The sequence below is a fragment of the Chelmon rostratus genome, chromosome 18 (genome assembly GCF_017976325.1).
Source record: "Chelmon rostratus isolate fCheRos1 chromosome 18, fCheRos1.pri, whole genome shotgun sequence".
NCBI lineage: Eukaryota > Metazoa > Chordata > Actinopteri > Chaetodontiformes > Chaetodontidae > Chelmon > Chelmon rostratus.
The window spans coordinates 19786568-19801060 of NC_055675.1; the positions used below are offsets into that span (position 1 = coordinate 19786568).

At 37.7% G+C, this 14493-nt stretch overlaps 2 protein-coding genes across 2 annotated transcripts; one reads left to right on the top strand and one right to left on the bottom strand.

Moving 5' to 3' along the window:
* The first annotated feature begins 240 nt into the window (after positions 1–240).
* On the top strand, positions 241–6169 carry LOC121621692 (ribonucleoside-diphosphate reductase subunit M2-like). Its single transcript, XM_041958253.1, has 10 exons — positions 241–467; positions 707–775; positions 1159–1302; positions 1485–1601; positions 2080–2213; positions 2319–2413; positions 2519–2652; positions 2818–2922; positions 3040–3153; positions 4024–6169. Exons 1-10 carry the CDS (start codon positions 378–380, stop codon positions 4174–4176), a joined length of 1155 nt encoding a protein of 384 aa, XP_041814187.1. The 5' UTR covers positions 241–377; the 3' UTR covers positions 4177–6169.
* Positions 6170–7684: 1515 nt separating this feature from the next.
* LOC121621986 (galectin-8-like) lies at positions 7685–13256 on the bottom strand. Its single transcript, XM_041958742.1, has 8 exons — positions 13149–13256; positions 12081–12169; positions 11580–11790; positions 10225–10344; positions 10049–10099; positions 9035–9123; positions 8685–8850; positions 7685–8284 (listed from the first exon to the last, which is right to left on the bottom strand). The coding sequence occupies exons 1-8, from the start codon at positions 13185–13187 to the stop codon at positions 8135–8137; spliced, it is 915 nt and encodes a 304-aa protein (XP_041814676.1). The 5' UTR covers positions 13188–13256; the 3' UTR covers positions 7685–8134.
* Positions 13257–14493: the final 1237 nt, after the last annotated feature.

Below are 14493 nucleotides of genomic sequence, written 5' to 3' on the forward strand. Positions count from 1 at the left end.
ATTTAGAAATGTTGAGTAAACGCTAATTTTAATAGTTTTGTAACATCGGTTTCGGGCAGTTTTGTAACTCCGCACAGACAAAGCGTTTTGATTTTCCCGCAGCTGTCAAGTGGCACGTGAGCCCGGCTCGTAACTTGATTGGTTCCGTCGCAGCGGCAATTTAAAGAGTCATCACGAGCTGGATTTCTATTGGCAAGCTGCGTTCTAGCGCCAAGATTTCAATAAAAAAGGGAGCGAACAACAGAAGCCGCTTCAGTCTCCGCTCTTCATCTGTGTCAAGCTGCTGCTTAGTTTAGATTTGTTCTGTTCTTACACGTACTTTTAGCTTCCTAACTTATCTTTTATTTATCTGTCCGTCTGAACTCAACGTTATCAAAATGCTTTCTGCTCGCTCTCCTCTTTCCGTCAAGAATGAAAACAAACTCAGCGGTCAGATCAGCAACATGTCGCTGGACAAAGAAAACACGGTGAGACATACATACCTGTAAAACTGATGCTTCATGTCTTTTTTACACGTTGGACTTTCATTTTACGTCAAAATTACAGTCTTTAGTTAGAACTCGTGGCCGCCATTTCCTGACCAGCCCGGTCCGATTGAGCCAAGTATAACCTGTATTTCGGCGGTCTGTCGATAAAGTAAAACATATTAATCTAATATAGAAACTAGTGTTTGGTCGTTAACGATATCTTGTTATTTATCTTTCAGCCGCCGAGCCTGAACACTACCCGCATCTTGGCGTCTAAAACCGCGCGTAAAATCTTCGACGATCCTGCGGTAAGTGAACCAAATCCTGCTGAAACCTTCAAGATTTACAACGAATGTAGCAGAGAGATAATCTGTAGTCACATTAAAGTTAATGAAGAGGAGTTTGGGTTTTTTTTATTTATGTGGCGCCTGAACGGTCCTGTTGTTATGATAGAAATTCGAATTACATCAAACTTGGGAAAGCAGCAAATGCTCACAGTTGAAAAGCTAAGCCAGTGGCTGTTTGTCATTTTCTTTGGTTCATTGTTTCACCCCCAATTTCAACTTTCCTTTTGTTACTAGAGTCAGACATTAAATTCCAACCCTCTGCTGGCTCTGACTGCAACATCAAGCCTATACAGACAGATGAGTAGTGATGTGTGTTTGACAGTCTCCTATTTTGTGTATTTCAGCCCAAAGCTGTGAAGAAGAGCAGCAGTGAGGAGGAGCCGCTGCTGAAGGAAAACCCTCGCCGCTTTGTCATCTTCCCCATCCAGTACCACGACATCTGGCAGATGTACAAAAAGGCAGAGGCCTCTTTCTGGACTGCAGAGGAGGTAGGAGACAGATATTTAATTCAGGGCAGTCAGTCAGTCACTCTGTTGAACAGTCGTCCTACAGTGGTCTCAGAGATGCGTCCTACTATTATTTTACTATTATAAAAGTGTTAAAAGTTTAATATATACTTGGAATATAACACATGCAGATGACGTGACATTAACATCTTGTGTTTGTTCAGGTGGATCTGTCAAAGGACCTGCAGCACTGGGAGTCTCTGAAGGATGAGGAGAGGTACTTCATCTCTCACGTGTTGGCTTTCTTCGCTGCCAGTGACGGCATCGTCAACGAGAATCTGGTGAGGACCGTCCACATGTTGGTTTAGTTTCATTGTCTGCTCTTGGATTCAACACGTTAAATGGTGTCCATCAGTTTCATCTTTAATCCCAGACCAAACAAAACATGGCACACGAAAAGGCAGGAAAACAGTCCGCTGTACACCATAAGAGACAGTGAGTAGGATAACATACAAAATCATGCAGATAAAACTAATCATTTTCTCTAACCAATAATCATTAATCATATGGACATAAAACCTCACAGAACACCCAAAAGTACAGATTAAGATATCCTAAAGCACAGAGTAACGTCTGCAAGTGATGGATTTTTGTCCAAAGGCTCAAAATATTCAGGTTACCATCATGTGAGATGAAGGAAAGCGGTGAATTCTCACATGTGACAATCTGCAGCCAGCACATATTGCCAACGTCAACAACGATGAATTGAAGAATTTTCTTTTGATTGTTTTTCTTTCTTGGTCTCTGTGTGACCACCAGGTGGAGCGCTTCACCCAGGAAGTGCAGGTGACGGAGGCGAGGTGTTTCTATGGTTTCCAGATTGCCATGGAGAACATCCACTCAGAAATGTACAGCCTCCTCATCGACACCTACATCAGGGAGCCCAAAGAGAGGTGAGACACAGCTCTGTTACTGGACTCTGGAATTGTGTTGGTACTGGGTGCACTGGACTCTGCTGGTCTGTACTGGTGTCTGATGGTGCGTTGAATGCCCCGCAGAGAATACCTCTTCAACGCCATCGAGACTCTGCCGTGTGTGAAGAAGAAGGCCGACTGGGCGCTCAACTGGATCGGCAACAAGAGCGCCAACTACGGTAAACCTGCTCACTGTGAGACCGCATGTTGTTCACGTTCCTGCTCGACCAGGTCTGATATTGATCTTGTATCTGTTATTAATCGGAATTCTGTTGACCCTCCAGGAGAGCGTGTGGTGGCCTTTGCTGCCGTGGAGGGAATCTTCTTCTCTGGTTCCTTCGCTGCTATCTTTTGGCTGAAGAAGAGAGGGCTGATGCCCGGCCTGACCTTCTCCAACGAGCTCATCAGCAGAGACGAGGTAACGATCATACAACAATATCTGACAATCAGATCAATATTAAGCTTCATCTTGTTCGTTTTCAATCAGTTCATCCAGATGATTTTTGATGCAGAGTTTTCACTCAACTTTAAAACTGCTTTTGACAGACATGTGAACGAGTCTGTGTGTTTGTGTGTGTTTCAGGGTCTGCACTGTGACTTCGCCTGTCTGATGTTCAAACACCTGGTGAACAAGCCGTCCACAGAAACCGTCACCAGCATCATCAAGAACGCTGTGGAGATCGAGCAGGTCGGTCAACACAAATGGATGAATGTGAAGCTTCTGAGCATGTTGTTCTGGCTTCTCTCCTTCAGCCAGTTGGTGGCGTCACTGGTTTTAATGCTGTCTTGTTGTTTTTCTGCTCAGGAGTTCCTGACGGAGGCTCTGCCGGTGAAGCTGATCGGGATGAACTGCGAGCTGATGAAGCAGTACATCGAGTTTGTAGCTGACAGACTGATGCTGGAGCTCGGCTTCACAAAGGTAACCACATCCCAACAAATCCACAGCTCCCAGTGGGGCTGGCTGATGGGTGGAATTAGTTTGAACTTTTGCATGATGTGCGACATGTCTCCACTGTGAAAGTGGAGTTATCATAGTGTGAATAAAAGGGTTGTTTTCAGTCAAGTCATGCAGACGACAGCTGGAGACATGATGAGTTACAATCACATTTACAAGAAGAACGGACTAAAACACCCATGCATCCCGCTGTATCCCTGCCTAAAAATAATCAAAGGGTAGCTCAGTGAGGAAGACAATCTGTGTCCCAATCAGAGGTCTGAGGAGTCACATGGTTAAACTGTGAGCCTGTGATGATGAGTCACAGCTTGATGTTTTCTTCAGGTTCACTTCTTGGCATTATGCTGCACAAATGAGAGTTCTTTCATGTGGAGTTTAACGTAACTCTTAGATGCTGTAATAAGTCTGATTAAACTCTTCTAGATTGACTTGGATGTGAGATTTTGATGCTTTTCTTTGTCTTATATCACCGTAAATTGAATATCTTTGCATTTTGGGTCTATTTTAAGACTGTACCACTTATCTCTGATGCTGCTATTGACCAAACCAATTAATCAAAATATTTCATCAGTTGATTAATAATTGTTAGATAATTGTTAGATGCAGACCTAATTCAAACTTTGATATTGAAGACATGTATTGACCCAAATGTCAACTGCAGGGGGATGCTGGATATAATGAATTTTCTCACACATGCTGACAAATCTGGTCTTTGTTACGAGAAGTTTGAGCTCTCAGGTTTTGGGACAGATAACTCATCAGAACTTCTTTAATGTGTCCTCAGTGGAGTTGTAAGAAAGAATAAACTGAGCTCTGATCTGTCTGTCTCTGTAGATCTACCGGGTGGAGAACCCCTTTGACTTCATGGAGAACATCTCTCTGGAGGGAAAGACCAACTTCTTTGAGAAGCGGGTGGGCGAGTACCAGAGGATGGGCGTGATGTCCGGCCCCACAGACAACGCATTCAGGCTGGACGCTGACTTCTGAGGACCGAGGTGCGCCGAGTCACACTCAGTCCCACATTTCAGACTCCATGCTTTGACTCTACACCACAGGAGGACACTGGATGATGTCCAGTTAAAACCAGGAGAAACATTCAGTGATAGACTGGTACTCTGCCGCTCACCTTTAGTTGTAAGTTAAAATGATTAGCTATCATTTCTGCGTTTGTGTGTGCAGCCCAGGAAGTAATTGTTACGATTGGTGATGAACTTTCTCCGTCAGTGGTCAGCTTGTTTGGTCCTTTTGTACTCGTTGTCATGAGAGGCTCGTGAGAGCCGATGGGATTAGCTTCAGCCTACAACACAAGTACAGTAAATAAATAGACTTTCACTGTTTAAGTCTTCATCTTTCATACAGGTGATCAGGGTTTTGCAGTTTGTTTCTGTTTTCGTAGATAAAGTTTTTTACCTGTATTTTGTAATGAAATTTAAACTTCAGATTTATATATTAGCAAGTTTAGATCTGTTATTTTTCATTGTTAAATATGTACAGTTAAATCCTTTTTTAGAGATGACCTTTGGTTTTGTAATTGAAGTTATGTAAATGAGAACCTGTTTCCTTTACGAGCACAGCTGATAAGAATTTTTATGTTTTGGGTAAATGGATTTACATAACTACGTCTCCACTTTCTACGGCTTTGTTTTAAACGAATGGCTGAGAAATGAGAATTAAAACTTGAATTTAATTCACTTTATCTTCAGTGAAACAGTTGTGAAAAGAGTTTTTCATCAGCTTAGGAGCGTCTCTGGTGAGATTAATGGAGGTTAATGCTGGTGTTTCTTTCATAAGACCAGACACAAACTGTTTTCACCATTCTTTACCAGAGTCTTTCATAGTCTTTACATAAAAAAGAGCAAATTTTAATTGTTTAACAGCTTTATTCTTTTTTTGAAGCGGACATTGTATCAATGTACTGTTTGAAATAATTTATACATAGTAAACATTTGGATATCTCAATAGAATATTTTAATAATTTAGCTGCGCTGTTATCATTTGTTAATCTACAGAGTATTTTCACAACAAATAATTTGGGCTCTAAACGTCCAAATGTTGTGGGGACAAAAATATCTATTGCTATATCCTAGAAGTGCTTCACGTCACTGTTTATAATAACAGAACAAAAACTAATCTTTTCAGCTCTAAATTGATGACATGTTTGTTGACAAGTATAGCATAGTAAAATCCAAGTCAGACTGACTAAAATAAATGTATTATATGAAATGTTTAGCCTTTTCAGGTGGTTAAAATGCATTTTATGAACAGAACACTAAACATGTATGGATATATTTGTATAAATAAAATATTTGCTCTCAAACAATGAAGGACATCCTTATTCTGAAGATGGAGCCTTTGTCCTGTCTTCCTCTTTATACAATGTTCAATGTCCGTTCAGAGTAGTTCACAAGAATATTCACTATCCAGTCAATACCTCCCCAGCGGGTTTTACTGGATATATTTTAAAGAAACTTCAATCTTAGTTGACACAATGTCACTATATTTAAGACCAGTTCAAAACTCAAAAATGCATTCAAAAGTACCACTGTATTGGCATCAAAATATTCTTAAAGTGCAAAAAGAAAATGTATTTCTGAAATAATGTATGCATGATTGAAATGAAGTTTGTATGTATGAATGTTTGTATAGATGAATGTATGAAAGTCTGTAGGAAAGTATGACTATGAATGTAAGTATTGTAAGGAAATGTATGAATGTACTATGAAATTAGGATTAAATGAAAGTATGAATGTATGTTTGTTTGAAATGAAAGTATGTCTGAAAGTGACTGTATGAATGTAAGTATTAATTATTGTAAGAAATGAAAGTATGTATGTATGGATGAATGTATGTATGAAATTAAAGGATAAATGTATGTATGTATGAAAGCAGGAATGTATGTAAATATGTATGAAATAAAAGTATGTGTGTATGTATGTATGGCAGTATGTATGAAATGAAAGTGACTATAAATGAAAGTGGATGTATAAAATGAAAGTATGAATGTATGTATGTTTGAAATGAATGTATGTTTGTATGGATGAATGTATGTATATATGAAAAAGTATGTATGAAATGAAAGTATGACTATGAATGTAAGTATTCATTATTGTAAGAAATGAAATTATTTATGCAGTTAAAGTATGAATGTATGTCTGAAATTAAGGGATAAATGTATGTATGTATGACTGTATGTATGTATGAAATAAATGTATGTATGTTTGACAGTATATGAAATGAAAGTATGTATGTATGAAATTATTGTATGTGTGAAATTAAAGTACGAATGTAGGAAAGTATGACTATTAATTATTGTCAGAAAGTTTATGAAATGAAAGTATGGATGGATGAATGTATGTGTATATGAAATGAAAGTTTGTATGCATGGATGGAATGAAAGTATGAATGTATGTAGAAAAGTATGACTATGAATGTAAGTATGTATAAAATGAATGTAGGTCTGTATGTATTAAAGTATGAATGAAATGAAAGTATGAATGTAAGTATGTATTTATGAAATTAATGTGTGTATGAAAGTATGTCTGAAAGATTGACTGTATGAATGTAAGTATTATTGTAAGAAATTAAAGCATGTATGAAAAGAAAGTATGTATAAAATGGAAGTATGAATGTATTTATGTATGTTTGAAATGAATGTATGTTGTATGGATGAATGTATCTGTATGACAGTATGTATGAATGTATGAAATTAAAGTGTGAATGGATGAATGTATGTATGAAATAAAAGAATGAATGTAAGTAGGAAAGTATGACTGTGTATGTGTGTATGAATGTATGTATGAAAGTATGATTGTATGAATGTAGGTATATTTGTATGAAATGAAAGTATGTATGGATGAATGTATGTATGAAATAAAAGTATGTATGAAAGTATGACTGTATGAATGAAAGTGGATGTATATAATGAAAGTATTAATGTATGTATGTTTGAAATGAATGTATGTTTGTATGAATGAATGTATGTAAGAAAGTATGACAGTATGTATGAAATGAATGTATGTATGAATGTAGGAAAGTATGAATGTATGTATGAAATGATTGTATGTGTGAAATGAAAGTACGAATGTAGGAAAGTAGGGTTATTAATGTATTTAGGTATGTATGAAAGTATGTCTGAAAGATTGACTATGAATGTAAGTATTCATTATTGTAAGAAATTAAAGTATGTATGGATAAATGTATGAAATTAAAGGATAAATATATGTATGTATGGCAGTATGTATGAAAGTATGTAGAAAAGTATGACTATGAATGTAAGTATGCTCGTATGAAATGAAAGTATGTATGAAATGAAAGTATGAATGTATGGATCGTTCTGAATGTTTTTAGGTGTTTTGTTAAACACTGAAAAAAACATCTGGCAAATAACTGTTTTTGACAGTTTGTTGGATAAAATTGCAAAAAGTGTTATTGATTTTTCACAATGTTGTGTCTCCATACTGGCGAGATCAATAGAAGAACTTCACCCAGTCCATGACAGGCTTGCATGGCTGATTTATTTGATCTGGTTACAAAGACATGCCAACACTCCCATTATACATTACAGCCTTCACACAGTGCATTAACAGGAACAGGCGTTAAAGAAGCACAAACATAACAGTTCATGTTTCTGGAAGGAAACTTTGTTCAGACTCTTCAGACATTGTCTTCTGTCATGTATGATTCCATTTCATTTTACATCTATAGCTTCAATGTCTGAACTGAACATTATGAACTCAAATTTGGTCTTTCAAAACATGTTAATGATTACACTTATCTGCAAAAATAAGAAATAAACTAGTTTGTTGGATTTGGACCTTCAGGTTAATGAACACTTTGTGATTATGAAGAATATAGTGTCATTGAATTTGTATAACTATATACATTTTACAATCTGTGAAATGACGCCCAGAATAACGTCAGGTTCCAACATGATAAAGCTCAGAGTTTAGAGGATCACAATGTCCCGCAGCATGATGTCTCCCAGCACCTCCAGCTGGGTGATGCGTCTCAGATCCTGGACTCTGTGTCTGTAGTCCAGCTGGTGTTGCCCGTTGATGGCAACTCTGAACTGCTGAGGCTCACACAGGATGATCATCTGCAGAGAAAACACACCGTCACCATTATGATGATACTAAAGGTGTATTCTTACATTACAGATATCAGAGTGCTTTACAGTGTGAAAAGAAAAAATGCACTAACAAAGTGAGAATAATTACAGAGGATTTTAAAACCTCAATTTTTCATTCCCCTGGGTAATTTTAAACTATTTTGGTACTTCAACGTTGCTTCATTTTTCAGCCTCGGAAGTTGCAGCTTGCTCTTAATTGTCTCTATGTGCTTTTTTTGTCTGTCAATTATGTTTGTTTTTCTTTATATTCTGCTGTACTTGGGTCTCTATGAAGCACATCATCATTAGGAAGGCGTTGTTACACTTTAAATCAAGCAAAAACACACAATAAACAACTGTAACTGAGTGTCTGCTGGTGTTGTGGTACCTCAAAGTATTGTCCTGCAGTGAAGGGGAAGGAGGCCAGTGTTCTCTCCTCGGGGCCCCAGCACTCAGACAGGAAGGAGTTCCTGACGAAGACCCCTTTCTTCATACGAGGGTTCAGATGAAGAGCGATGTCGCTGCTGCTGGAACATCGCAGATTCACAGAGAAACTGGAACACAGAAAACGATGGAAATGTCTATATGACAAACATTTTGAGTTTTTATCCACTTGCAAGGATTTCTTTTTGTAGTTTTGCCACGTCTGATGAACAATTTATCGGCCACCTTCAGAATGAATGGGCTGATATTAAACCATAATTCACTGACTGACTGGTGTACTCAGGTGTTTTGTACCTGTCTGCGTTATGATTGGTTTCTCCTTTGACAATGATAGTACGCCCTGCACACAGTCCATCAGCCAGCTCACCTCTGAAGGGAATACTCTGTATGAAACAAGATTTCATCAGACAGAAGATGAGAAACACTCCAATACTTTACTGAACTAGGTCTCAGATCAGCTGATTAAGATAACAAGGAAGAAGGGAAGGATAGAAGACACAAAGGAAGGAAAAAAGAAAAACAACAAAGGCAGTAACGACAGAAAGAAGAGAGAATATTTTTCTTCCTTTTCAACTGATATGAAAACATTAAAATCCCCAAAGACGAAATTGTCTTCTGCTTCAAGTTTAATTACAAGGAACTAGGGAAAGAAAGTACGTCAAAAGACCAACAGCTGATAATCGCTGAAGAAAAAGGAAAAATGAGAATGAATTTCATTTCAAACTGTTTTTGGTTGTTTCATTGTTGCAAATATTTTGCCAATAAAGATTAAAGTGAAAATGCCGAAACATAAAAAAAATACTAATATTTCCAGTTTGGGTGTTTTACCTGGAAAAAAATCATAAAGAGCATATTAAAACTCACCAAGTCATCTAAAGGGGGATTAGCTACAGTAAAAAACACCCACTTTAACTCTTTATTCTAATTATCTCTGTTGGAGAACCTTATTCACTCGTGGTGTACCACAGGGCTTGATTCCAGGTCCTCTGTTGTTTACTGTTTACTTTTTACATTTTTTGCAAATATCAAATGTTTTTTCATTTTTGTGTGCATAATCTCTGGTGACAATTTGATCTTAAAAATGTGAAATACTCCAACAAATGGTCAAAGATTTATAATCATAAAAAATGAAAAAGTAAGAAAATCCCCACATTTCAGAAGCTGTAACCTCCACATTTTTGGTTTTATCTATAATAAATGTTGACATTAATCAATCTTCTGTATATTGATTAACTATTCCTGCTCTGATAGCAGAAATGATTGAAGACTCTCCAAAGTTAAACATAATTCAAGTTATGTCATTCTTACTTTGAACTCTGAGTCCTGGTTGGGCAGACTGGCTGCAACAGAAGATGAACTCTAAAAACAACAAAAACAAAACATCTCATTCATCTTCATCACATGTTCACTGGTTTTATCACATGAAGAAAAACAAACTTTGCTTTTCGACCAAATGTTTTAACAGAATCTAGGGAGTGACTCACAGAGCTCGAGTAGATGCCGACAGCTTCAATTTTGACCTTTCCAGATATGGACAAAGTGTCGACCCGCTCCAGCTCCAGTCTGTGTTTATACTCCAACAATTGACGTCCATTCACCACCGCCTACAACAAGGTGGAAGAAATACTCACATCCTTTACTTAAGTAAAAGCAGCAGTACAGCAATGTTAAGAATACTCCATTAAAAGAAAACGTTGTGCATGTAAAATCTTATTTTAAGTACAGAAAGATTATCAGCTCCATGTACTTGAAGTATTAGCAGTTCAAGTACTGAAGTGTCACCTTCATATAGTTGAAGTACTGGTTGTGCAGGTATGTACAGACATTGGAGATATCTGAGTATCTCTAATGTCTTCATTATTATAAATCAAATTTGCGATGCACCAGTTTAATACTGAGATTGGGAAACTGGCTCTAAAATACTACGGTACACACAAATGGAACAACCTACAGAACTTCTAAAACTTTCAATCAATTTAAATCCCTTTTGACTGACAGCGCAGTGTGAATGCACCTGTCGTCTTTGAACTGATGTGTAATCTCTTGATGTATCTTCATGTGCTTCTATTGTTTTATATGTATTGTATTTTATATGTACTGTAATCAGGGCGCCCTTGCAAAAGAGAGTTTGCTCTCATTGGCCTTTCATGCTTCCAATAAAGTTAATAATAAAAAACAGCTGCTCGAGGTGGAGCTAGTTTGCAGCTGGCACTGGCTCCCAGCCTAGGGGTCGGCCCCTTCAAAAGGTCAGCAGAGGATTCTGTGTCACTGGACCATTTGAACAGTTACTGAAATTAAACCATGTGAGAACTTGAGAGAAGTCTCTTTGGTAAACTGATGACAACTCAGAGCCTCTGAAACATGATGAGAGAGACAAGAACACACTGATTTTATACCAAAATCCAAGAAAAACAGCAGTATACAGTTCACTGTTTAGTTTGTAGGTTTGACTAAATCCCATGTGATCATGGCGTGAAGAAATTTTACTGCATTCTGGCAATAATATTATTTTCGGGAAAGTTTGATGATTATTGCGATAGTATTGTTCAGCATGATATTTAAGAGATAATAATGGTAGCATGAACATTTGATACTCATACATCCCTATTCCAAGGTCAAGAACGTACGTTGAAGCTTGAATGTGATGTATTGTTTTTGTGAAAGGTTTCACATCAGTAATGTGTGTAAACACAGCAGGAATAGTTTCCATCAGGATAAGTAGATGAACATAGAAAATATGCCAAACTCTTCAGGTTATATGTGAATATACTTAGAATTTATAAGGTCATAAATGGCAGAAGCTATCAGCCATTGCGTCGTGCAAATGCTTGTCACTCACCATAAACCTGTCTTTCAGGACGAAGATTGTGAGTTCAAATGAGTTGCCGGCAGCAAAAGGCATCTGGTGTAGGATCTGCTCTCGACCCCAGCGCTCATTCTGCAGCGTGTTGCAGACGATACATGGAGACCTCTGGAACCTCGGGTTGAAGTGAAATGCTATGTCTGCCCTCGGCTTCACACTGCTGCCACACCCAAAATCTACCTGGAACCTGAAAGACAGCACAGAGGGACAACGACATATGAGGCTTTAACCTGGTTGAGTCTAAAAAAGGTCCAAAACAAAACACAACTTAATAGTGAAGATGTCTTAAGCTTCATTTCAAAAACATTTCTCCAAATGTCAGACCGACATATTTGGTTTGGGCATGTTTAGAGGGTCTCCAGTGGTGTTTACAACAGAATTCAGTAATGTCACCTGTCAGTTTGCTGTAAACACAGGTGGATCAAGCATAGGTTGAGAGCAAGAGGTTTTATCCTTGATGATGTTGTGAATCCTCACCTGTCAGCATTAGACAGCACTGAGCCCTGAATGACAACCATCTCCCCCGGCAGCAAACCGCCCAGGATCGTCCCACCGAAGGGAACCACCTATAGGGAAAAATCAATAAAACTCATGAGACTGTCAGGAGACTGGGACAAAGGTACTGTTCTTTTTCCTCCACTACATTTAAATCTGAGAGGTAGCACTTTAGAGATACGCTCTTGTTCACAATTGAGGGTGAAATCATCCAGAAGCTGAGAGAAGGTATTATTTAATTTAACAATAAAACATGAGAAAAGATCAATAAAATACTTTTTCTCTTAGAAGGGCCATTTTTCACAATGACTGCTTGTGTGTTTGCTTCTTATTTACACATTTAGCTAAACCTTGTAAATACTTGATCACAAAAAATGTGCTGGATAATCTGGCAACAGAATAAGATTTTATTTGTACATTTGCGACCAGTATGTTGATTAATTTGGAGACATCATGGTTTTATCTTAAAGCTAAAATTCACGTTCTTACTGAAGGTCTGTACTGTTTCAATGGCAGGAAAGCAACCTATCAAACGCCAAACCGCATTAGAAATTATGAATGTTTAAATATTTCTTCGTGTGTTACCAAAAGCTTACCAGAAAAATTACTTAACCCAAGACGGAACACAAACTATAAGGAACCACTTTTTAATTCGGCTTCAACAAAACACACCCAACTGGGCTCAAATGCAAATAAAACGTGGAATTAAGAGTTCATCCACCCAACGCAGTGTAACCTTACAGGGCGTAAACACGTAGTCCGAACCGAAACTTTCAGCCGCAGACTTTGCTGAAATCAAATTATTTGGTGGGTGAAATATATGCAGAATTCACCAGGAATACAACCAACTTCAGAAGTGTTTTCGAGATGGTATATGAGCAAATGCGACATTAAATATTCATTTACTTTACGAAGCTAACTAACTCGATGTAAACTGAGCGCTTTGACATGATGCTAGCTAGCCAATTTATCGATAAGACGTCAATTTAATGTTGAGAAATTGATTGAAAACTACAATTTTACTCGAGATAAGCAGAGAAAGCGTCTTACCGGTTTTAAAAACGTCTGTCTCGCGTCTGAAAGCGACATTTTGGACTAGAACAGCTCCCACCTGAAGCGCGTTTGGACTTCCTTATTCAACGTAAGCAAGGTTGTTGGTTACAAGGATGAGACAGAGCAGCTCGAAATCGAAAGACACTGTTGGCACACACCGGATTAAAAATTTTCTTTTAAGCGTAAAATAATGCACATTAGAGACATTACTTTGTTTCTATGTTTTACTGTTTAAGTACTTAACGTTAAATACAGATTGCGTTGCGGCGTGATGACGTAGCTGTCCGCTCCCGATAGGGTGCAGGGGTCTGGTAGACGCAGGCAGATTCTTAGTCTTATGATTCCAATAGTGATTCATTAACAACCGGCCTGAAGCTATTCACTGTCAAAATACTTTTTACTGCTTTAAATCACATGTTTTAAAATAAATTGGATTAACAGTTATTAACTAACTGCTTTACCTATCATTTCGAATAATCGATATATATTGTATCAAGAATACTCATTTTCTTTTTGTTACTATTTTTTTTAAACATTAATGGGGAATCAGCTTTCATGTCCCCATTACTCCTAAATAATACCAGCTTTTGGAGGCATCCTCTCTAGAATAACGCTTCTCAAAAATGTTGATGTCACTTTCATTGATTCTCCCATGCTGAACCCAGCAGACACACTAGGAAAGATGCAGAATAGGAAAAATGTATTTTCCCGTGAGAACAGGTGAGCAATCTATGCACTCTTCCAGCAGGATGTGGGACAGGTTACCTCTCTTACCTTTTATTAGATTCATTTGATTTCTAGTTTTGTTTCTTTGTGTCATGTTTTGTTCAGTTAGACTGACCACAGCAGGGACAATAAAGACAGACTTTACTTACTAGCAAAACTATGTTCTTAAATTATAACATTTTCACACCCTGGCTAATGAAATAAAAACAATGCATGGCTGTTGTTGCTTACAATGAAAAGGGAAGAAATAAACAAAATTAAAACTGTCATTTAGTGTTTTTTTTTGTAGCAAAAATCTGGGAAAGCATGATGGACATCTGTCCTGCTTTTTCTGACATTTTATGGACAGATGTGATCCATGGTGAAAATAGTTTGACATCATTATTTGGGATCCTAAAGCTAATCATTAAACAAGCATCAATATAGTTGCAGATTAAATTTGGTTTCTCATTAGAACTAATTTCCATCCCTAAAGTAACACACAAGTCATACAGGAACAGTTCAAAGGTCTGGAGAATCCTCTGAGTTTGATGTTCAGACTACTACCAGTCTGTCTGTACAGTGCATATGAAGCCACAGCCAGCAGCCAGTTAGCTTATCTTTGCATGAAGACAGG